The sequence below is a fragment of the Triticum urartu genome, chromosome 5A, assembly GCF_056163025.1.
Source record: "Triticum urartu cultivar PI428250 chromosome 5A, HENAU_Tu73, whole genome shotgun sequence".
Taxonomy (NCBI): Eukaryota; Viridiplantae; Streptophyta; class Magnoliopsida; order Poales; family Poaceae; genus Triticum; species Triticum urartu.
In genome coordinates, this window is record NC_141877.1 from 605205232 (window position 1) to 605231226 (window position 25995).

General features: G+C 45.9%; 1 protein-coding gene across 1 annotated transcript; it reads left to right on the forward strand.

Moving 5' to 3' along the window:
• Positions 1-13261: 13261 nt before the first annotated feature.
• On the forward strand, positions 13262-14109 carry LOC147973277 (uncharacterized). The gene is made up of 2 exons (XM_087524624.1): positions 13262-13366; positions 13582-14109. The coding sequence occupies exons 1-2, from the start codon at positions 13262-13264 to the stop codon at positions 14107-14109; spliced, it is 633 nt and encodes a 210-aa protein (XP_087380750.1).
• The last annotated feature ends 11886 nt before the right edge of the window (positions 14110-25995 follow it).

The window sequence follows — 25995 nt, forward strand, 5'->3', positions numbered from 1 at the left end:
ATCCACCATACTATACTCAAGAGGTCCATTGTGTGTGGCATTTTTACCTTTATGCCAACATTGGAATAATAGAATTTCATGGAAAAATTGTTATACCACACTATTGTTCATGTTACTATGGGCCAACATTAAATTGCCTGGTTGTCGCTGCATGGCAGTAGCTACTGTGTAGCACTAAGTGATGCAATTATTTGTGATATATGATCGTGTGTCTATTTTTAATGATCTTGTTCACAACATGCGGTAGTGGGCATGTCAGACTTGTGATTTGATCTGCAGCACAGACTGAAAGGAATGTTGCTTGAGAGCATGGAATAAGTAACTGCAATCTTTCTTGTGTCCTGAAGATGATAAGCAGTTGCACTGTCACCTCAGCTATAGTTTCTATTTCTCTGGAGTATCGATCATATATATTCAGAGACCTGACGTCTCGGGCACACCACCTTTACTTGATGACCTGACGTCGCGGTCATGTTAAGGTAACATTTGTCTGCACGTCTGGTTTCAAATGCTACTTTTGCCGATACTGTAGATGGGTTTACTTTATTGTGAATGCCGAGGGCTTAGACTAAAAGAGCAGATTGTTGTAGATTTTCTTATGCCCTTTTTATTTTATTTTTCCTCAAAGTTAGATTGACCTTATTGTTGAAGTGATGGCAGCCTTGTTGTTGTTGTTGTTGTTGTTGTTACAAAATGCGTGACAGAATCTGCAACAGCAGAAACATCATGTTGTACGTGACCTGAGCGGTGGCTCCTGCTGCTAGATGGTGATGTTACGTAATGGCATGAGATTACCGGGGGAGGCGGTAAATTTCAAATGGTAAATGAAGAGGTGCCAGATTAGAGTAACCAGAATGTTTGGATTATGGTGATGCTTGCGTTGGTTCTACTTGTCACTTCCAAGTTCCAGGATACTTTGAGGTCCTCAAGACAGTGGTTGGTCGATACACCGCGGTCGTGTCAGGCATTCCAATGTAGCAGATTATAAGCGAGAAAAAGAAGGTAACTGTGTACTGAACCTCAGAATTATGCAGCAGCAGAAGTTGTGTGCATGTCAAAATAGTGATTTGATGTGCAGCAAAGACTGGAAGGAATGGGTGAAGAACTGGAATAAATAAATTTTCCAACAATTGTCAGTTTTTGATGTGTTTCCGTGGAGCATCGATTGTATGTATATAGAGTTGTGGAGAGCTGACGTCGCCGGCACATCAGCTTTACCTCATGATCCGACGGATGCCCAGTTTGCCAAGCCTGAAAGTGACATTTTTCTGGGCGAGCGAGATCTGTGTGGTGTGTGGTGATGCAGTCAGAGTCGGGTCACCAACGGCGGCGAGTGTGACCATTCGCCTCTCTGAGGTCTGAGCAATCGAAGCGAGATCCGAGTGTTGGGTCAGAGGACAGGGACCGTCCTGCTTTGACTGCTACTGCTGCTGCGCTGGTGTTGTCTCTTTCTGGTCACTGCTTTCCGTGTGTGGACACGGCGGGCTAGTGAGCAGTACATCGCACCAGTGTGAAGTGCTCGGAGAAGAGAAAATCAAACACAAGAGGACAGGTGTGGTCATCTCGTCGATCGCCCTGGTGTCCGTCTGCATGTGTAGCGCGGAAAATGGAGCGTAGGATCCCTAGATACATCGTCGGTTTATACTGTTGTGACGATGGTGAGCTGGGGGAGACCCCCCTTGTTTATTTCAATCTCTAGATATGTCATGGAATCTGCACTAGTGGCACGAGGAACCTCTCTGATCAAAGACATGGTTGCATTCAACGGCATATGTAGACGTCAAGCATGAGCTTCTGCATCAGCTACTTGCACTTTCATACATGCAGAGATGTACGGCGTGTTGTCACAAATGTACTGTAAATTCCAAGACCTGTAGCATGAGACTGAGAAAGAGAAGAGGATGAAGCAAATTGCTGTTCACCGTCAGTGTCGATCTGCTCCATTAAACAGCGATGGTACCTGCAAAACATTAGGCCAGAGCGTGAGAGCGATAAGCAGCATTAGCAGTGTCACCTTGGATCGTTCTAGCTTTCAAAAAAAAACGAGACCAACCCGGGCTACACTAGCCGCCTCTTGGCATTTTTTTACACAAGAAAACTCCGTGAACACCAAATGCTCAAGCCGAGACTTGAACCCTGGTGGGCTAGCTGCGAACTCCCGCGCCTTCAGTTCTCATCGTTCTAGCTTTTGAAATGTGCCACAGAATACAGAGGGAATAATCAACTACACAAGACTCGGGTGCTTGAGGAAAGATGGTATGAATAAATTCTCCAATGGACTCTAGAAGCAACGGCCAAAGATTTACTAGTAAGCAAGTCTCCGAACAAAAGTTTGAACATGATGAAGAACATTTGTCTGTTTTTCCAAACTTGTTTAACGAGGCCAAACACGATGAACAAATTATTTAGAAAGCCTATTGTACTATTATTAAAGGTACTATTGGATATTCTCTGAGAATTAGAAAAACTCTTATATAATGCAACAATATTCGCAAGACTCAACCTCGGTAGTACTGATTTGCTAAAAGCTAGCACTGCAAATCAGATCATCCTGACAGGAGAAACACAAATCAATTCCCATAAAGCAGTGTTCAATTGCTATGGTCGTGGGTCGGTGCAGAAAATCAGGAACGCTTGTCATCACAAAAGAAAAACAGCCACGGTAAACGGAAATAATTCAAGGGTTTGGTTCTCCTAGTATGTAGAGCTTCCGAGACCTGTCGCCGCCGGCGCATCACGTCTACCTCATTCCTGATCGATGTGACATGGCCAGTGCCAGTGTGCTAAGCCTAAGTCTGAACGTAGTATTTGTCTGAGACAGGGACCGCCCTGCTTTGACTGCTGCACTGCACTGCACTGATGTTGTTTCTGGTGACTCACTGTTCGGAGTCTTTGGACCGATCAATCTAATTCGATCATGCGACCATTCGCTCTCGCCTCCTTGCGGCGGCATCTCGCTTCCTTGGTGGATCTGGGAACGGGGTCGCCGGCCGGCAATGATGGCTCCTCCTCTGCATCTCAAGGACACTCCTCTCCTCACCAGCCCATGCCCATACCGACGGCGGCCGCATTGCTTTCCCCTCCCTGGGCATTCAACTCCGTCCGGGCTGCGCGGCCATGGGCTCGAGGTTGACGAGACGGAAGGACGAAGCGGCGCCCAGCTCGCCAAATCAAATCACGTCGTGTCGGTGTCAGGCAAGCGCGCCGCCCGGCTTTGCCTTCAACGTCCGCCATCCCCGAGGCTGCCACTACGGGCTACGGCACTACGTAGCTTCCTTCCTGCCCATGACACAAACGCGGCCTGATTGTGTTTTTGTTTTCAATCAACAGTGGTCACCTTTAAATTAGTTGTAGACATTTGTGTCGTGCCTCTAGATCCACAAGAGGTGTACTACTCTGTTTCTGTCAGGGAAGGAGCCTGTCATTTCAGCTGGTGACGCCTGCCTGCCAGTGCCATCTTTGATTTGATCTGTGCTAGGTCTGCAATTAGGCACCGCATCATGTAAAGTGAGAGTGAGGCTGCTGGCCTGCCAAGATTTGTTCGCCATCAGCTGGAGAGACTAGTCCCATCCACAATCCGCATGTATGTGTACAAACGGATCCAGACGGAATCTTCTCTTTCTTTCGATCCCTGGTGGTCGTGCGGCGCCTCTCTCTTCTCCCGTCGCCCAGCTAGCTTCCGTCCTACTCGTGCTTGCCACGCTGAAATGCAACTCCCTTTCAGCGTGTATGCCTCAGAAACCAAAAAGTGGTGTTCACATTCAGCGGGGCTCTCTTTTCTGAAGATTACAGTCAGTAACGACGACGTTTTCGTACATGAGAGCGACGTACGCAACCATCTATTCTCTGTTGGTTTCGGCAAGATTTTCTTGAGCCCAAATATCAATCACCTTTTTCTTCCCTTCCTTTGTGGTTGGACTTGACGACTCCTTTCTAGTGCAAAAGTGCGCACGAAAATCGATGCCCAAGACCAAGGCACCTACAAAAAGAATGAGATATCATGATCATACTACATTGAACTAGCTAGCGGCAATATCTATCTGGACTTTGGATGACAAGTACTTCCTACGTTTCGAATTACTCGTCGCAGAAATAGATGTATCTAGAACTAAAATACATCTTGATACATCCATTTCTGCGACGAGTAATTCGGAACGGAGGAAGTACGTACACGCACGAAGAATCTCACTCGACATGGATGGACCCAAACCTGACTATGTGTTGTGTGGTGTGCGCGATGGGACTCGAAGATCAGGAGAGATTGGTCGAGGTCACGTCTCAGGTCGACCTGCCCTGCCAATAAGACGAAACGCACGTCAAAAAGTCCACAACTTAGCTCTCCTGCCTTAAATGACTCGAGTCACTTGATGCTATGCGCCGGAATATCAGAATTTGGATGAGGACAACCAAACGGGACAAATGAAATGATGCATGAGCGTCCATTTGAGATAAGTCTCAGGCTCTCACGTCTCACCTGGTTATATATAGTTTCTTTCGTCTTTCTTCTTCGTAGAAATTTGTTCTTTGGAGCCTAGTTATTAGGGTCACCTCGTAGATTTTCTCTACTCGCAAAAAAGAAAAACTCAATAGATTTTCTCTCTTCTTTCCTTTCCTCTAGAAGCTGTGATCAGTGCCTTGACTCTTTGATGGTGACAATGGCAAGCAACTTGGCAATACGCGGTGTGATATTAGCTTTCATCTATGTCGTCGATCCGCACGTATATTCGAATGTACGTAGTTCTAAGGTTAGCTCTTGGGTTCAATCCGGTTGGACTTGGTGCACATCGCATTCTCCGTTTTGATCGCATGTGCATGCACCTCATGTGTGAATTTGGATTTGGAGTTTAGATAGGGTATCTTGTAGCACGCCGCGCCACGAGCTATATGACCGACGACCCCTTCGCAAAAGTGCATACAGAGACGGATGTCAAAGAGGAGAAGGTAAGTTAATCTCATACGTAATGTGGTGTCACCGTCTCAGTCGTTTGAGTGCAATTCCTCCCATTTCGCTTAATTATATACCACTACACGGCGGCCAAGTTAAGAACCGAAATCTATTAAGGACTAACTTCGTCTCCGTCGTCGACTAAGGTCAAGGCACATGCACACGATAGCAACCTTTTCAAAAAAAAATGCACACGATAGCATCACAGAATGAGATATCGTGGAGAAGTACGTAGCATCAACGTCCACTTGAACTCGAGATGATAACTACGTGCATTCGAGATTCTCAACATGGACCGAAATCTGACTTTGCTCTTCTGGGGGTTGATTTTGTGTGCTTACGGGGAGAGGATGAGATGAGAGATTGGTCGATCGAGCGAGGTCACCTCACGTATGTATGTACGCCGACGTGCCCAAGAAAACGAGACGATCACCAGAGCTCAAAAACGTCGCTTCCGGGCCTATAATGACTCGAGTTGATTGACACCAACCAGATTTGCGTTTGGCATTTGAGGATTTCGTTGAGAACAACGAGATGAGGACAAACGAAGCAATGCATGCGTGTCCATTTGAAATAGTCCCAGGTTATAGTTTCTTTTGTCTTTCTTCTACACCGGCGAGCAACTATAGATATTTGGGCAACGCTACACGCACGGGCTCCTTTTTACGGGATGAACGGACTGGCTAGATTGGCATGCTTTGGGGGGGGGGGGGGGGGGGGGGGGGGGGTTGAGTAGTTTGGAATATGCCCGTAAAACCCAGTAACCAGTCCGTGCGTTTAGAATTTTCGATAGATATTTTCATAGTACCTTCACGCCAGCAACAACAATAGATATTTTCATAGTACCTTCATACGAGATATTACTACTCAATTTGCCACTGAATTTACACTATATTAATTTTCTAGTATGTTGATAAAGCCCTTTTTTGACTTAATCATCATCCAGATGTGACACGTAGGAACAAGCACCTTCTCTCTAAAAAAAAAACGAAATAGATCCCGAGCTATATTTTCTAGTGCGTTGATAAAGCCCCTTTTGACTTAATCATCACCGACTTGGTACAATGTCCACCAAAAATGAAGCCCACGTGGTTGCCGCCGCCAAGTTGCCACAAGTGTTGCTACAATGTCCTGATTAGCACTAGACCGTGGATCGGGATGAAACCAATCGACACATCGGGCAATTGTTGAGGCGCTACATCTACCTATGCCAGTATGTAGCACACCCCGACACATTGGCCCTCACCGGATCAGGCCGTAATACACTCTTCCACTACATGTCGAGGCATGAGTCATCGCTGCCATAGTCGACTAGATCCTCGCGCAGCCGCGCTAGAAAGTGCGAGCTGAAATAGGGTCAGATTCACATGCACCACACCGTCCCTACAGCCATGGTGACATGACAACCTACAATCAGCGGCCGATCTAGGCCCCGAGGCATGAGGCCCAAATCCTTTGTATACTATAGCAAAATACGATAGCAGTTGCTACAGTATACAATGGTGGCCCGAGGCGGCCTGCTGGGCTGTCGCTGACTCGATGTCTGGGCTCCTCTTGATCGCATGTTGTCTAGGGTTGTTGTCGATCCCGAGACGGAGGGCTCAGTGCAGCGAGGAGACAACCTCATCGCCATTGTCAGCCTAGCTAGCTTAGGTGGTGTTTGGTTCAGAAGTCTTATGACTTTTTCTAGTCCCAGGGACTAATTAAAAATAACTTTTCAGTAGAGTCTTCTTTTAGTCCCTGTAAAAAAAGTCCCTCCTGTTTGGTTTCTAGGGACTTTTTAGGAACTTTTTCTAGTCTCTGAGACTAAAAAGTCCCTGAACCAAACACCCCCTTAGCTGCCAGCTTCCTTTGACGGCAGCGAGGAAGGCAATAGGAGATGGGACAACAGCAGACAACTAGGGTTTCTCCTAGGAGCAACGTGGGGCATTCTTTTATTTATAATTTCCTAGCTAAACCAATCCTATAGAAGTTCATCTCCACTATCTTATTTACTCCCTCCGTTTCTTCTTAGTCTCCACATAACCTTTGTCTGAAGTCACAATATCTCTGTTTTAACTAAACTTATAGAAAAAAGTATCAACATTTACAAGACCAAAGGAATATCTTTAGATTCATTATGGAATGTAGCTTCATATTATGTATATTTGGTATTGTAGAAGTTAATATTTTCTTATATAAATTTGGTCAAAGTTTGTAAAGTTTGACATGACAAAAATCTTATATGCGGAGTAAAAAGGAACAGATGGAGTATCTTTAACATGCAGCATGTCCACTTCATCACATATGCCACCTCTCATCTGAAGTGCACATGGAAGCCATCCACATCATCAAGCGCATGCAAACAATTAAATTTCTACTTTCCACCACATGTGCGCCCTGCACATCATCAAGCGCACAAGCAACCATTCAACTTTCTAGTTTTCTACCAGACGCAAGCCCTCCACATCATCAAAGAACATGAAAACCCTCCAAATCATTATTTTCATTTTTCAACACTAAATAATTGAACTTGAATGTTACAAGCCAATATAACTTGCATCCACGCTCTATTTACCGCTAGGTTGAATGTGGTGTGCTATTCTCATATATTCTCATTTTATTTTTGATAAATTCATTGCTAAAAATTTCCTCAGTAGCGCGGGGCATTATCTAGTTTATAATATTGATTATGGGCATGGAGAAAAAATATAATGAATTCTATATCTCCCATATGTCCATAGGCGAGTCTAACATCCTAGATCATCGAAAACAGTACAATAATATTTTATTACTATTTGGGCGCAAATCATAAACATTTAGGTGCACACGGATGACGAAGTTACATTGCTAAGATGTGACGGGACTAATGACATCAATGCATTACAAACTGATTTAAGAAATTTAAAATATTTTTTAGCTCCAACCATATATTTCTATTTGACAATCTGTTTTTATACTTGCTTCGCCGAGTGCTTTAAACTCGATCAGAGTTGGATATTTTCCAACAAACATGTTCACAATATTATTTTTTTGTAACCAGTGAGTAACGAAAGAGGATTGGAGCACTCGGGTGCTCCACCCCATATAAGGGTATTAAATTCAGAAAAAACCAAGAAAATTCAAAAAGAAACCTAGAATTTTGGGATATCAAACCTAGGTGTCCAATGTGAAGTTTCGTAAAAAAAACAGGAAACGCATTCTCAGTAAAAAGGATAAAAAATTCCTATGTATAGAAAAATGGTTTGGATTTATCTTGGGCCGGACTGTATTTTCTTCGCCACGGATGCATTTCCTAGTATTTTTTTTATGAAACTTCACATGGGAGTAGATTGGGTACCCAAGTTTGATGTCCCAATATTCCAGATTTTTTAAATTTTCCTGGTATTTTTTGAATTTAAATTTCATATGGGGCGGGTGGAGCACCCAGGTTCTCCTGGGTAATACTCTATTTTGTAAATTACCATGCAACTTTGTTGTCATGGTGGTTATGTGTAGCACGAGCGGTAAAAAGTCTTAGTTAATATAGTGTACTTGAGGCAGTATAAAAAGCTGTTGAGAAACGAAGTATTTCAAAAAAAAACGATCATGCAAGATCAATTTAGGAGATGCATAGCAACGAGAGGGGGAGAGTATGTCTACGTACCCTCGTAGACCGAAAGCGGAAGCATTCTGAAGCGCGGTTGATGTAGTCGAACGTCTTCGCGATCCAACTGATCAAGTACGGAACGTACGGCACCTCCGCGATCTACACACGTTCAGCTCGGTGACGTCCCTCGTACTCTTGATCCAGCTGGGGCCGAGGGAGAGTTTCGTCAGCACGACGGCGTGATGATGGTGATGATGAAGTTACCAAGGCAGGACTTCGCCTAAGCACTACAACGATATGACCGAGATGGAATTTGTGTGTCTATGGGATGCCCCCCTCCCCCTATATAAAAGGGTGGAGGAGGGGGCCGGCCGGGCACCTTGGGCGCGCCCCCAAGGGGGGAATCCTACTCCTACTAGGAGTAGGTTCCCCCCTTTCCTAGTCCTACTAGGAGGGGGAAGGAAGGGAGAGAGGGGAGGAAGGAAAGGGGGGCCGGCCCCCCTCCCAATTCGGATTGGGCTTGGGGGGATCCTCTTGGCCTTCTCCTCTCTCTTCCACTAAAGCCCATGTAGTCCGGTAAATGCCCGAACTCATCCGGAACCATTTCGATGTCCAAACATAGCCTTTCAATATATCGATCTTTATGTCTCGGCCATTTCGAGACTCCTCGTCATGTCCATGATCACATCCGGAACTCCGAACTACCTTCGGTACATCAAAACACATAAACTCATAATACCGATCGTCATCGAACGTTAAGCGTGCGGACCCTACGGGTTCGAGAACTATGTAGACATGACCGAGGCTCACTTTCGGTCAATAACCAATAGCGGAACATGGATGCTCATATTGGTTCCTACATATTCTACGAAGATCTTTACCGATTAAACCGCATAACAACATACGTTTGTCATCGGTATGTTACTTGCCCGAGATTCAATCGTCGGTATCTCAATACCTAGTTCAATATCATTACCGGCAAGTCTCTTTACTCGTTCCGTAATGCATCATCCCGTAACTAACTCTTTAGTCACATTGCTTGCAAAGCGTATAGTGATGAGTATTACCGAGAGGGCCCAGAGATACCTCTCCGACAATCGGAGTGACAAATCCTAATCTCGATATATGCCAACTTAACAAACACCATCGGAGACACTTGTAGAGCATCTTTATAATCACCCAGTTACGTTGTGACGTTTGATAGCACACTAAGTGTTCCTCCGGTATTCGGGAGTTGCATAATCTCATAGTCATAGGGACATGTATAAGTCATGAAGAAAGCAATAACAATAAACTAAATGATCATAGTGCTAAGCTAATGGATGGGTCTTGTCCATCACATCATTCTCTAATGATGTGATCCCGTTCATCAAATGACAACACATGTCTATGGTTAGAAAACTTAACCATCTTTGATTAACGAGCTAGTCAAGTAGAGGCATACTAGGGACATTTTGTTTGTCTATGTATTCACACATGTATCAAGTTTCCGGTTAATACAATTATAGCATGAATAATAAACATTTATCATGATATAAGGAAATATAAATAACAAGTTTATTATAGCCTTTAGGGCATATTTCCTTCAAAATCAAGCATGTGTTATTTCGGAATTGCTAAAATGCAAATGGCAAAATATGTTTGAAGATTTAGTCAATTTTTAATGGGTGATGCTAGGCGCCGGCCGAACGCTTCGGCCAGTCCAACCCTTGCTGTCAGATTGCCCCGTCCCGATCCATTGGATCTTTATCCAATCATGTAGTCTTCTTCCTTCCGCGAGCGCGGACGGGAAAAGGAACCCCGTCTCGCCGGCCGCATGCATTTTCCCTCGTCGCCGCCCCCTCGCCTGCCCTCCTCGTCTCTGATCGCCGCCCGTCTTCGCCAGCCGCCCTGGTCGCGGGTCCCTGCCCTCGGCGGCCGTCCTCGTCACCTGCTTCGCCCATGCAACAGCCCACCCATGCGGTCGTAGCTTCCGCGGCAACCGTTGTAGCTCCGATGGCGACGACCGGAGCTCACCGGCGTGCTCACCGGTGTGCTCGCCGGCGCTCATCCCCCGCTTGCAACAAAAGAATCAAGCGCCTAGGGAGATGCCCAGTGCTGCAACCTATGGCGGAAAAAGCTACAATCGGTGACGAAAAAAGCTTCAACAAGCTATGGAAAAAGTTTCAACTCGTATGACGGAAAACTATGAATGACCAACGAAAAGTTACAACTGGTGACAAAAAAAGATTCATCTGGCGACGAAAAAAGCTTTAACCGGCGATGGAAAAAGCTTCAACTGTGGAGCCGTAAGCCATGAATGACAAACGAAAAGCTACAACTGGTAGTAGCAAAAGCTACAACCGACATTGAAAAAAGCTTCAAACTGATTTGTCTTAGCTGTGAACCCCGTGATGACGTTGACGTCGTTTTGCTGCAACCATAGTTGGTTTCGCTACAACCGGCGTTGGAATTTGCTACAACCATTTTCACAGCTACTTGCTGCTACTCCACCGAGCTCTCACGCCCGCCCATGGCCATCGTCGCCGCGGTGCCGTTCCGGGAGAAAAAAAAGGTTCAATGGTTGCAGCTCTGCGCGTGGTCGGTTGCAGTTCAGACAGGGTCGGGTCAGACGAGGCAGGCAGAGCTCCGGTGGCATGGATCCGAGTAGATCCGGCCGAGGGCGGACGGATCGGCTGATTCCCGTGGCCGCGGCGTCTCGGAGGCCTGCATGTGGCCATGGTAACGACGGGGCCTGAGAACGAAGCAGGGAAGGAGAGCGAGATGAGCGACAAAAAAGGAAAAAAAAATTGAAGGAGAGGGATACGAGAGATGTCTGCGTGCGGGCCCTTTGACCGTGTGGACACGTGACCGTTCGTAAAAATTTACTATTTTTAATTCAGCTGTGTTTTGGTCATTTTATAATATTTCAGGCATTTTTTATGTTTTGGTCACTTTTAAAAAAACAATTGCGGGGTTATTTTGTAATTACTATGTTTTGTTTATCTTTTTATAGATTTGTTTTTTGCTTATTTTTAACTTTCATATCGTACTTCTTCTCATATTTATCGCAAGTGCAATTTTTATGCATGTACTTTAATTATTTTATAGTCACGTGAGCAGAGCCCCTTGCTGCACTAGATAAACAATGGAGGATTGCCGTGGTAACCCCACTTGGCCACTGCACTCTTCAATCCCGCATAGCAGCAGCGACCCACTGAGGTGTAGCCGTTTGTAGCGAACCTGTCGGAGTTATGCGCCGAACGGCATGCACATGCGTACATGCCATGCCATACGGCGACCGCAGATGAATCACGGGCTTAATTAACAGGTACAGTACCACTAATTAACTAGGACTGTGTGTACGTTCCCAGCTGCAGCTTGGAGTACGTACCTAATTAAGAGAAGACAGTGCCACTCATGTGGTTGCTTAGTTTAGTCTTATTAATGCCATTGGTCCTTGTTGTGTACGTAGTGGTTACTAGTCTGCGTCCCATTCCTTAATCATTAGCTAAACAGTTGATTAACATTGGGATTAACCAGTGGATACCTCAGTAGACATCGCCACTTCAGTTGGAGTTGGAGGAAGCAGACAGAATTCCGATCCCACATGGCACACTTGCATAGCTGTATTTCGTTGGGCCCAGTCATTTCTTCCATAGAAATAGATCACTTGAGTTCTGCATTACATCAAAGGACGGCGGCTTCGCCGGAACCGGAACTGCCTTGTTGTTCCGGCGGTGCTTGCCGGGGGTGTCTGGCTGGCTTGGGGTGTGTTCCGGTGCATGTGCGGACGTCGGGGTGGCGGCCTTGCATTCGGTGACATCGCGACTTGTGTGGCAATGATGATGACGGCTTGAGGAGCGAGCGCGGTCATGGCATGCCCTTTGTTGTCGAGCGTCCGATGTGTCCGTGAGCGTTAAGTCGGAGCTATAGCAGAGCCGAGCGGCACGGGACAACGATGCCATCTGATGAACAGGTTGGGCCTGGTTGATGCAAGCGGCACTTGTTTCTCCTGCAAGGCCTATTACTGAAGTTGGAGTGAATAGCAAAAAACTATCACATTACGGGCTATCGTTCCGAAAAACTATCGTTTTTTTTTAATTTTTTAAAAAACTACCACAAAAGTGGCTGGCTGTTCCAAAAAACCCAAGTGGCCGAACGGTTAAGTTTTAGCTGGGGTTATGACATGTGGGGCCCGCCCGTCAGGGTTTTGTCGGCCACAGTGCTCACGGCGCGCGGGTGACGGCCGTTAGGGCGCACGGGCCGTCCCGACCAGGTCAAAACGGCCGCCCCCTCACTCTGTCTCCCTCGCGCTCACTCACTCTCACTCTCCCCCTCGCTCTGTTTCCCCTGGCCGAGCTCTCCATCGTCGCCGACCACCTCAGTTCCTCGTCGCCGGCCAGGATGCCTTCTTGGAATGATGGGGATGAGAGCTCCGACGACAGCATGGGGGGCAACCTGATGGACATGGAGTACTTTGTAAGCCTCATCCTCCTCTCTGTCATTATCTAGGGTTAGGATTAGGGTTGAATCGATTTGGGAATGAGGGTTGATGAGCTGTATATTTGTATGGATGGATTCGTTTGGTTTGGTTATCTATTAGTTTTGATCTAGGGTATGGATGGCACTGTGATGTCTGATCTGACCTTGAGCAAGGCAAAGCTTGACTCAAGTTGAACTAGTTGATGCATTGGTTCTGATCTACCTTTTACTGCATGTAGGACACACCTGACACCATCCCTGAGCCACTCTGGTGTGGTGCTCCTATGGAGGAAGTTGCCAAGTGTACTCTGCACGATATGAAGCCTAGGAAGTGTGTTGCTTTTGAAGGTGCTAACACTGGGAGGAGGTTTTATGGATGCCCTGTTCAGGTGAGTAATTGAGTATGCTGGGTGGATTCAGTTATGCCCAGTGGATTCAGTTATGCCCAGTGGTTACTGAATTTGTATATTAACTCTGTTTGAACTGAATTTAGTACTGAATTTATGGTTACATGTCCTCCTTGTGTACCAATCCTCTTTTTGAATTGAAGTTAGAACTGAATTTATGCATTTTCTGAAGTATGTGTTCTCTGATCAAACTACAGGGAGGTGTGAATTGTGGTGTAGTTCAGTGGGTTGATCCTGTCTGGCCTGATGTACTTAAGAACTGCCTCATCAAGTTGTGGGAAATGTTCCATGAGCAAAACCTTGGAAGGGTTCAAGACAAGCATGCATATGAGGATGAGGTTGCCAAGTTGAAAAAGGACTATGATCTGCTCTGCACTGAGTATCATAAAATGGTTGATGATGTTAGCAAGATGTTTGACTGGCAGGATGGTGTTGGCAAGATTGACTACCAAAAAGCAATGGATGCTGAGAAATTTGAGAAGCAGAAGGAAGAGCTGGAGATGAATATGGAGAAGCTAAGGCTAGCAAAAGAACAGAGGTGTATCCTTCAGGCCCAGGCAGACATAATTCACAACACTAGGAAGGCAATGAAAGAGATAAAGGTGGACAGGGATCTTCTTGCACAAGAGAAGACAGACCTTGAGAAAGTAGTTGCTGATCTGCTGAATGCTGGCCATGGGAGCAAGGAAAAGCTTGAGAAAATTAAGGCCATACTGGAGGCTTGAAGATTTGGACAATGGTGGTTAAGTAAGTAAGGTGGCCTACACATATAACAGGCCTTGCAAGATGATGGTAGGAGTATATTTTGTGTAGTCCTATATGAACTGTTTAAGTTATGGTAACTAGAGTGGTGGAGAACCTTTGCTAAGTCTAGCTTATGTTATTGTACTGTTAAGAACCTATCTATCTTAAGTAATGCAGTGAAGAATTATTTTATTTCTTTAGGTTGTTTTCCTGAAAGTAGCAATACTGAACTAGTATATTTTTGGGCCTAAAACCATCATGTACACATTGTGGGCCTAGACTGGGCTGTTTTATTACTCCACCTACCTACCACCAACCATTAGTAGTCTATAAAGCCCACCCCTTGAGTGAAACCACAGTCAATCCCCCCATCCCCACCCTTCTCAACCCCCCAGCCACCAAAGAAACCCTAGAATCCAAGGGAGAGATGGATCCTGGAGAGGTCATAGATGGAGAAGAAGAGGTGCCCAGGCAAGCCAGGCGCAAAGATGCAAGGAGGAGGGCGAGAAGGCAACTTGCTGAGATGATCCTTGCAGCACGCAACCACAAGGACATAGAGCAGTTCCTGGAGGCATTCCCCCCTAGTTCCAACCCTAGTGATGATGATATCATCTACTCGGCAAGGAGGAGGGCAAATTTGCATCCCTTTCAGGTCACTAGGCAGAGGTGGACTAGGATTCTGTACCCATGATGCTGCTGTTATGTTTCTATGTTCCTAGATCTGTCTTTCTATCTATGTGATGTTTGAAGTTGGTGTAAGAACAATTTTGAATGAGCTATGTATGTGATGAATCAAGTTGTCTATGATGCAATGCAATGTATGAAGCCGGTGAAAGAATAATGTTGAATGATCTATCTATGTGATGAATCAATCTGTCTATGATGCAATTTATGAGTGAATCTTTTATCTATATTTGTATGTATGAATGAATTGATCTGGTGATCTTGATGTTTTAAGTTAGATATGTTATTGTTTGGTCAGATGGCCATATCTTATTGTTTTAGATTTGATCTCTTAGGGTTTGGTGCCTAGATGGGCAAATCTTGATGTTTTAGCTTTGATATGTTAGGTTTTGGTTCTAGATAGCCACTTTGGGGTTGGTCGACAAGTAGCCACCCAAAGTGGCCAAATTTGGGTGGCTTTAGGGTTGGTCGACAAGTTCCACCCCAAAGTGGCCAAATGTGGCCACTTTGGGGTTGGTCGACAACTAGCCACTGTTGGGGTTGGTCGACAAGTTGCCCCCCAAAGTGACCAAATTGACCTAATCTATCAATCAATTATCAACAAAATAAATCACTTGATCTACATAACAATGCTCAACATAAGAAATAATTTCATATGAAACAATTCATAACCTAGGACATATCAAATCAAAATAGAGCTTGACAGCAGATAACTTAATTGTTCCAAGCAGTTCAAACACAGACCATATAACTTAATTGTTCCAAGCAGTTCATACATAGACCACATAACTTAATTGTTCAAATGAAAACAGAGTTCACTACAAATAACACAGATAGCAAGCATGCCTAACAAGCAGAGTTCAAGGCATAAAGCATAGTTGAGTGCAACACATTCAATGGTTGCCACTGGCTGTGAAATACAAAGCAAGTTTGTTGGGGCCTTCCTCTTCCTCTTAGAACCAACATCAGCTTGACCTGATGTTGATGCTGCCCTTGGAGCATTGAAACCTCTTGCACTTGACCTGGTGTTCTTTGCTGGAGATGATGCACTTGACCTGGTGTTGTTGGCTGGTGTTGAAGCAGGTGGTGGGTTCTTTCTCTTTCTTGATCCACCTGTTGAAACTGCAGTAGATGTGGTTGCCCTTGTTGTAGCAGATGTGGTTGCCCTTGTTGAAGTTGTTGCTGGTTTCCTGCCCCTAAGTGGTCCTAAAGATGGAGCAGGACCTGCAGCTGGAGCTGGACCTGAAGCTGGAGCTGGACCTGATGATGTGGCCCTAGCTGGAGGTGGCCTGGTTGGTGCTGAAGTTGCTGGGTAGGATGCCCTGTTTTCCTACAATTAAAAACAAGTTGTAGCTCACAAGATGTATGCATTAAAAACAAGTAGCAGATTTTCCTTGTTGAACTGGCTTAGTTACCTGGTGGTTGTTTTTCCTTTTCATAAACTTGGCCTTAAGTCTGTCTCCACACATTGTCCACTTGTGGCCTTGCAGACCACAGTTACTGCATGTTATTGTGCCCATCCTTGATGTATCCTTTGGAGCTGGCACCTCAAATTCATCATTTCTCCTAGTTGTGTGCTTCTTGCCTTTCTTCTCCCTAAAAACGGGTGGTTCTATGTCTGGCACTACAAGGATACCCCTTATAAAGCAACACAAATTGTACAACATTTTGACTATTTGTTGTAAAATTAATAATAGATACGCATATAAACGGTGCAGCATATGCGTTGCAGATTGATATACATATATGAAAATAAATAAACATAGGAAAGGAGAGAGAGAGACGCGAGAAACAGAGCCTCTGATTGCCCTGGTCTCTCCCAAATCGCCGACACCAACCGTCTCGTCTCCCTCCTCCGCCCAACCTCGCCACCGGCCCTTCTCCTTCCATTCTCCATCTCGCAACCCCGGAGGCTACCGGATCCGCCGCACCCCCACCCACACATCCCTCGCGCGTCCAATTTCTCTCTTCACACGGTTCCTCGTTGCGCCACCGGCGGTGGCTGCTTCCGGCGACGTTCGGCCAATCCCGCCACTGCGAAACACATCCTGAGGTCCTCTCGCACCGCGGCGCCCTCCCATCCACCTAGATCGGCGCTCGCGGCCACCAAAGCCCACCTGCAACCCTCCCCCCATGCCTAGGGTTTCGGGCGTCGGCTCCGGCGCCGTTGGCCATGTCGTCCTCGTTTCATCCGGTGAGTGCATCCCATCCTCTCCCCTTGCTCCGTCCTATCTCTCTCCCCCTTTTTTAACCTCTACTCTTCTCTTCTCCTGTAGACGTGCAGGGAGTAACGGCCACTGGACAGCCTTGCTGCTGCTCGGGATGAAGCAACCATGTAGCTTTCTCCTCCTTCTCTGACTTCAGGTGAGTTGGTCCACTCCTGTTAATCAATAATTTACCTCTAAAGTTGGATTTTGGCAGAAATCTATCCATCATATGCACATTAGATTCCCCTCCAGCAGTGTTGCATGCGCACCAGGGGCCAGGACAGAGCATATTAGCTAGCGTAATCACAATAAGATTTCCCCAGTAGTGTTGCATGCGCACCAGGGGCCAGGCCAGTGTTCCTCATTGCTCAGTAAAGAGGAACGACCACCCAGAAAATATAGATATTGAGCTAGATTTGCAAGTATGTTGAGCTCCATGCAGCCTGGTTTCAGTGGCTTCTTTGTGTCCTTTTTCTTGAATATGTCCATTCTAACAAGAACAGAAATAAGATGCTCTCTATCATTTCTCTAACAGTCTTGTATCTGTATGTAGAACTCGGAGGAGAAATCAGAATTGTCGTCAAAGTAACAACTATGGAAGGTAACATATGCAATTGGCTTTGTTTTCTTCAAACATGATTTGGCTAACTTTTTGCCTTGCTCGAATTCTAATTTGCAAATACATTTTTTTTTCTGAATTACAGAGATAAAAAGGTGCATGGAGAAGGATGTTAACGGAGTGACAAAGGTTGCAAAACTCACCGGAATCAAAATGACAACACTAGAATAAAGAGGTGAGTTAACTTGTATAAGTTTATTTTACTATTGTTCAAGCTATCACAGACCGGCAACGTGTAGAGGTGAGCATGGCCATCACTGGATCTGCACTTGTGCAGTAGGTTGGCTGCTGCTGGATGTGAGTAGAGCGGAGGCTTGTGCGGAGCAGGCTAGCAACACCTCTGACCTCCTATCTTTCTCTCTGTAGCTCCATGTACCATCGAGCCTGTGTGGATTATTTGCAGTAGCAAGTGCCGAACGGCAGCAGCTTGCAGGGCATGGTCTCTCCTGGGAAAGATTCAGTTGCCATGTTTCTAAGGTCCGAACAAGAGCATATAATTCTTTATCATAAGTAGAATAGTTTAGACTAGGCCCACTCAATTTTTCAGAAAAGTATGCAACAGGTTTTCCATCTTGTAATAACACACCTCCTAATCCAATTCCACTAGCATCACATTCAAGCTCAAAAGTCTTATTGAAATTAGGAAGTTGGAGTAAAGGAGCATGTGTCAACTTATCTTTCAATACCGTGAAGGCTTCTTCCTGTGCGGTACCCCAAACAAAAGGCACATCCTTCTTTGTAAGCTCGTTGAGAGGTGCAGCAATGGTGCTGAAATCTCTCACAAAACGCCTATAGAAACCAGCGAGGCCAAGGAAACTCCTCACTTGTGTGACCGTTTTGGGCTGCGGCCAACTCTCAATAGCTTCAATCTTGGCTTTATCAACTTCAATTCCCTGTGGAGTAACAACATAGCCAAGAAAAGATACTCGGTCGGTGCAAAAGGTGCACTTTCCAAGGTTTCCAAACAAACGTGCATCACGTAGAGCAATAAAAACAGCACGTAAATGTTCCAAATGTTCCTCCAAAGATTTGCTATAAATCAATATGTCATCAAAGTAAACTACCACAAATCGTCCAATGAAAGCACGTAAAACTTCGTTCATTAACCTCATGAAAGTACTACGTGCATTAGTTAACCCAAAAGGCATGACTAACCACTCATATAATCCAAACTTAGTTTTAAATGCTGTTTTCCATTCATCACCCAATTTCATACGAATTTGATGGTATCCACTACGCAAATCAACTTTGGAGAATATTGTAGAGCCACTCAATTCATCAAGAATATCATCTAGCCTAGGAATAGGATGACGATAACGAATAGTAATATTATTAATGCCTCTACAATCAACGCACATACGCGACGTACCATCCTTTTTCGGCACTAAAATGATAGGAACAGCACAAGGACTAAGGGATTTGCGTATATAACCTTTGTCGAGCAGTTCTTGTACTTGACGCATAATCTCCTTCGTCTCCTCTGAATTGGTACGGTATGGTGCACGGTTGGGTAGCGAAGCACCGGGAATTAAGTCAATTTGATGCTCAATCCCTCGAATAGGTGGTAATTCCGGTGGCACGTCTTGTGGAAAGACGTCAGCGAACTCCTGCAAAATGTTAGTGACAGCAGGGGGCAAAGAGGAAGGCACGTCCTCGAATAAAAATAATGCCTCTTTGCACACAAAAGCATAGCAAACAGATTTGCTAAAATCTAGCTCATCAATATCAGATTTGGTGGCAAGTAAACATGCACTTTTCAATTTAATTTCAGAAACAACAGTAGATGGTTTATTATTAGGCTTCATTTGGTGCTCAAATTCTTTTGCCACAATCTGATTTTCACTCTTATTTGTCTCCTGTTTTGCTTTATTAGCTCTATTAATATCATCTTTCAAAATGGAATCAGGAGTCATAGGAAGCAAAGTAATATTTTTATCGTTATGAACAAGAGTATACTGATTGTTTCTACCATGGTGTACAGAATTTTTATCAAATTGCCATGGTCTACCAAGTAATAAGGAACATGCTTGCATAGGTACAACATCACAATCAACATAATCAGCATATGTAGAGATACTAAAATGCACACGAACAGTACGTGTTACCTTAACCTTGCCGCTGTTGTTGAACCATTGGATGTAGTAAGGATGTGGATGTGGTCTTGTGGTGAGAGATAGCTTCTCCACCATCTCCATGCTAGCCAAGTTATTGCAGCTCCCTCCATCTATGATCACGCGAACAGAACGTTCCTTCACAACTCCCTTTGTATGGAACAAATTATGCCTCTGATTTTGCTCAGCTTGTGTAACCTGCACACTCAAAACACGTTGAGCAACTAAACATTCATATCTGTCAGCATCTTCAGGAGCCATGTATTGCGTCTCATGATCAGAATCGTCTCCACCGTGTTCTTCACGTGTAATAAGAGCCAAAGTCTCCTCATCATAGTCACTAGCGGACTCATACCCACCATCCTCAGTAACAATCATCACACGCTTAGATGGGCATTCTCTCGCATAATGACCTCCACCCTTGCAACATCGACAAATAATATCATGTGTTTGCCCTGTTGATGCCATGGATGAAGAAGAGCTCTTTGCAGGCCCAGAAGGTGTGCTCTTGGCAGATAGTGGTGATTGTGCCTGCTTTATTGTATCACGGTTGGAGGTGGCAGCCGACGGAGGCGCCGGTGTAGCAGAACATGTGGAAGTAGATGATGCACGTGGTGTCCATGATGAAGGTTGACCTGCAGAAAAGTTAGTCCGCGCCAATGCCTGTCGATCCTGCACTTCACGTTCAGCTTTACAAGCAAGATGGAATAAACGAGTGATATTAGTATACTCCTTATACTATAAAATCGTTTGAATCTCTCTATTTAATCCACCCATAAAACGTGCAAGCATAGCTTCATTCTCCTCAATAATACCACATCTAATCATGCCAGTTTGTAATTCCTGATAATATTCTTCTACAGAATTTTTTTCCTGTCTTAAGCGCTGCAATTTTTGAAGTAATTCACGTTGATAATATGGTGGAACCCAACGAGTACGCATAGCAGTTTTCAAAGCAGCCCAAGTAGCCGGAATAGGATATAATCTACAATGCTCAGACCACCAAACACATGCAAAACTAGTGAAAGCACAAACAGCAGCAGGAACACGTCTCTCCTCGGGATATTGTAAACATGTAAATCGTTATTCAGTTTCTAACTCCCAAGTAAGATATATATCAGGAACATATCTACCCTCAAATGGTGGAATATTCAATTTTAGTTTAGGGAGATGGTCATGATCTCGTACCTGAGGGTGAGCCCTACCATTACCATTATTTGCATGTGGACGACCTGGTGGTTGTTGTGCTGTTGGTGGCACGTAGTTCTGATTTTGATCAACCTCATCCTCATAATCTCTCACATAATCATCCTCCTCCACATCAGCAGTAGGAGCCACAGAAGTATCAACAGCAGCACCAGCAGTTTGGCCCGACTGAAGAGGGACACGGCTCGCTCGGCGGAGGGCTGTTTCCCGACGTGGAGGTAGTCGGTGTTGTTGCTGTTGTTGCAGAGGTGCGGCAGGAGCAGCCGGTGGTGGTGGTGGAAAACGCGACAACAATTCAGCAAACTTGTTATCGAGCTTTGTTTCAAACGTCTTCTCCATGCCATCTATCTTCTCCATGGCCTCTTCAAATCTGTTTATCATATCTTGCACCTGTCCATTCATCATTTGCTGAAACGTATCATGAAGGTCCTTGTTCGTCAAGTTCTCCCAGTCAGTCTCGTCGGCTTGTGATCCTGGCATGGTTAGCAGCAATAGAAACACACAAGAATATGATCCTACAGACTACTAACAAGTGGTGGTGGTGGCGGGTGTCACAAATCCGTCAAGCAAATCTCAAATTCTTACCAGTTCTTACCCAGCAGCAGGCGGTGATCGGCAACCGTTGTAATCAAAAACTCTCAAAAGCTTGGATAGAGCGATTGCCAGGGAGAGTCAAACGCACGACGTAGATGTATGTGGAGCTGGGAAGGCTTATAGTATGGTAGCAAAAAGGGTCAGCAATAATCAATTCAGAGATGCAAAGTTGAATAAACGCTCAACGACGGTACTGTGCTGGTCCTAGGCTAGACCGTGCTAGAGACGCGAGCCTAGAACACTAACAAAATCACGGCGCTGCACGTAAATAAGGGAAAAGCACACTCTGGAACTCTCTTTTTTTTGCGCTCCTCTTTTTTTTGTGAAAAATCACTATAATGGCGAGTGTCTCAAAACTCTTCCCTCGTCAAACTGATAGGATGGGCACGAAAAAAAAATTCACTTTTTTTTCGGAAATCAGGGCAGCGCCGACGAAAAAGTGCGACAAAAAATCACTATGATGGCACGTGGCTCAAAAGACTCAGAAAAGCCTAAAAATAGGATAGGGAAAAAAATTTGCCCGTGAATTTTTTTTCCAAGACCTACGCAGGCAAGGAAACACGAATCGGAATTTAGATTGATCTCAAGAACAAACCTAATATGAGAAGAACTCGGATTGGTGGTGGATATATGGTTATGGTATATGGCAGCGGTGGTGGTATATGGTAGCGGTGGTGGTATATGGATAGAGATTGGTGGTGGTATATGGATACGGATTGGTAGTGGTATATGGATATGGATTCAGAGCGGTGGCGGATAAGCAAAAGTGGTAGATGGGCGATGATGATGGTGCGGCGGCGACGTGACAACTTATGACCAGAACTCGAAACTCTAAAAGACCTGACTCTAAGACCAGCAACTTGACACGACGATGCAACCGCAAATTCAACAAAGCAAAAACCCTAAAAAGATTATGCAAAGGCTCAGATTGGTTCGGATATGATGAACTAACCCTAATTTTTTTGTGTGGCTTTTTCGTGGACTGTAGGTATGAAGAACAGACTCGATCTAATCTATGAAAAACTGTAAAATCTCACCGAGCAACCTGGAACTCTGATACCACTTGATAGAGGCTAAGGTGTCCCGATGTTTCGATGAGATGGTGGCTATCGTTTTCTGTGGGAGTCGACCTTGACGATCCGACTACGAACGTGCGAGACGTCGCGCCTTAGCAATCGCTAAACCAACTTTCGAGGGTTATTGACCACGCCGGAGCACGATCAACCTGACCACGAGGGTCTGTTTCCTGCGAGCAAACGAAGAACAAGAAAGAAACTGTGATTGCAATCAGGATATTGCGAATATAAGATGAAAGCTTTATTGATCAAGGTGGGGTTCTGTGACGTCTTGGTCTGGTCGTTGGACACAAACGAAGTACGCGAAGTTGTAGCTATGGCGAACTTTTAATCTAAACAAAACCCAAAGTCTAAACGACGCCTAAGGGCTGTATATATGGAGGAAGAGAGGGGGAATTTCGTGGCCCTTGAGGGTGGGGTCCAAAACCAACCCTAACTCTTGTTTCCCCATACATACGGACTCTAAAAATAGCATATACTTAAGTATTTCGAAATTACATGGGCCTGGCCCATTAATAAGGTGACGCAGCACCTAGAATAGCCTATGGACGAATATTATGAAGTGGCATCTTGTATATTTCGCCCAAGGCTTCATGCACTCCTTATGGCGGCTTCAAAGTCCTGAAATCATCACTTGTAACTCCGTTCTTGATCCCCTTGTGCATGCCATCAACTCCATGCGTGTTCTTGCTCCAATGTTCATCCTTCTCCAAGCTAGGCCCTTCATTTGTAAGCAAAACAAATGTATCCAATTTAGGCAGCATCATAATCTCATGAATATTAGAATCATTACCAAGAAACGAAAGTACCTGGTAATTTAATTGGCGTGCGCGAGCTCTAGTAATTGGTCCAGTATATGTAACAGTAGGGGCTGTGGGTGTAACAATGGTATTGATGTCCTCATCAGAGTTGGTCGGATCTGCCTACACAGCGCTAGCAAGAGACCTCGCTGCTCTGTACTCAAGCGAAAACTGGCAATCATCAGGCGACGGCGGTGTAGCCTGTGGCGTAGGAGCCTGCATCAGAGCTGCAGCCAGTGGTGTCCGCTGCGGCGGCGGCGGCGCCTCCGCCTGGGTTGCGAAGCTACCACTCCCCAGCCAGTTATCAACTTCTGAGAACTCGTCGCCTCCATCCCCCCCTTCCATCTCCACCCGTTGAATGGCCGCCATCGCCTAGTTTCACCGCCGTCGCCGCCATCGGAGAGGGAGGCGCGCACGAGAGAGAGGGAGACAGAGAGGGGGAAGACAGAGTGAGGGCGGGCCGGATCCGTTTGACCTGGTCGGGACGGCCCGTGCGCCCTAACGGCCGTCACCCGCGTGCCGTGAGCACTGTGGCCGACAAAACCCTGACGGGCGGGCCCCACATGTCATAACCCCAATTAAAACTTAACCGTTTGTCACTTGGGTTTTTTGGAACAGCCAGCCACTTTTGTGATAGTTTTTTAAAAAATTAAAAAAAGCGGTAGTTTTTCGGAACGATAGCCCGTAATGTGGTAGTTTTTTGCTATTCACTCACTGAAGTTGGAACCGCCCTAGTCCTTGACGCATTTGGTCGATTGTTTAGCATAGACAAGAGGAGTTCTTGTGCATCGTTCCGTCTGATGGTTCTTGGTTTATCGTCCAAGGTGGAGTCGGAGTCGCTTGCGCGGGGAGAAATGACGATGACACTTTGCTGGCAAACTCGACGATGTTTGTCTTTTCGGCGGTGTGTTCGTCATGTGGGTAACCAAGTCAGTTATATATGATGCATTATTTGATTGGCATGTTTAGCTAACACATCTGCAGCTATCGATTATAACCTAACCAGCCGCATTAAACGAGATGATTAGCTATGGATCAGATCGCCCTCCACCCGTTACTCACCAGTCACCAAGACACCGTTCCGTTCTGTTCTAGTAGTACGCCGGAAAGCAGACAAGCAGCGCGCCTAGACTACACACACGTACTACTAGTAGTACTCTGTAGTGTCCTGTCCTCCGCGTCCTCTGCCACGTCGCACCAGAGAAGAGGTGTACACAGTGCTACTGTACTCTGCTGGGAAGGGAGCCTATCATTTCAGTTTCAGGTGGAGGTGGCGGTGGCGGTGCCTGCCTGATTTGATATGTTACTGTTAGGTTTGTGATTAGGCAGTTCTGAATCATGTCATGTGATATTGCTCCAAAGATTTGTTGCCATCCACGCATGGACAATCCCCATTACTTTACAAACAAACAGAGGCATCATCTTCTCTTCTTTCGATCCCTCGAGGTCGTGGGGCGCCTACCTCTTCTCTTCTCCCTGCCACCCACCTAGTACTTTTCGGGCTGAAATGCAACTCCCTTTCAGCAACCCTACATGGAGCACACGCGGACGACTTGACCACAAACATGATCATGGCACAACCAAACGACACAACATCAAGAGGTAGCACCGCACAACGCCAAACAGTCGACCGCAACGTTAAGGACATGACAGCTCCGGTCAGTAGCATTTTCGTACGTGAGACTGACGTGCGACCATTTGTTCTCTCTAGCCTAGATTTTTAGTCACTGCAAATTCCGAGCAGTACCTGCTTTCACCTTTTTGGTTGGACTTTAATTTGTGGTGATTGATCGCTTTCTCCGATCAGGTCGCATCGTATCCACCTCATGTGTGAATTTGGAAACACATTTTTCAACAAAAAGAATAATATATTAATATCAAGACGATACCTATTACAGCCAGCCAACCTCTGCAACAACATGCTATCCAGAGCAAGTCTAGACATCACGGACGAAATTTGGAATACATGATATCTATTCATACGGATATCTTGTAGCCAGCCACCACGGGCCCTGCCAACAATGACGACTCCTTCCTAGTGCACATTAAAGTGCACGCGAAAATGAATGTGCATGGCGAAGACGCCTACAAAAAGGATCTATCATGATCATATGTTGAACCAGCAGCAACATCTATCTCACTCGGCGGCCGCGTCCTTCGGCTGGCGGCGCGCGCGGGAGGTGCGGGCCGGATCCCTCGGCTGCTCGGGCAGCAAGGTCCTGGCGCGCAGTGGTCGCGGCGTGGCGAGGTGCTCCCTCCTCTGCTCCAGATCTGAAGGACAGGTTCTCCCTCTCTCTGCTCTCCCTTGCTGGATTCGCCTGATTCCAGGTCGCTGGTCTCCGAATCCGGTGCCGGTGAGGTGCTCCCTGAGCTGGTGGTGCTAGTAGAGCCCGAGGGAAACCCCTGTTGGTAGTCCCAACACGGCGGCGGCGACGCCCCTTTTGCGTCGGTCTGCTCGTTGGAGTCGCAGCCGTGGGCTCCCTTTCACACCCCGGCCATGCCTCCCGGACAAAAGCTCAATTCCCGGTGTGTGATGGGCGGCGGCGGCGCCTGGTGCGTCGTGTCCTCCT

Bases quoted from the DNA above. Each gene is read 5' to 3' on its own strand.
- LOC147973277 (XM_087524624.1), top strand. From the start codon at position 13,262: ATGGAGGAAGTTGCCAAGTGTACTCTGCACGATATGAAGCCTAGGAAG. The intron at 13,367-13,581 runs GTGAGTAATTGA...ATCAAACTACAG, and splicing joins TTTATGGATGCCCTGTTCAG to GGAGGTGTGAATTGTGGTGT.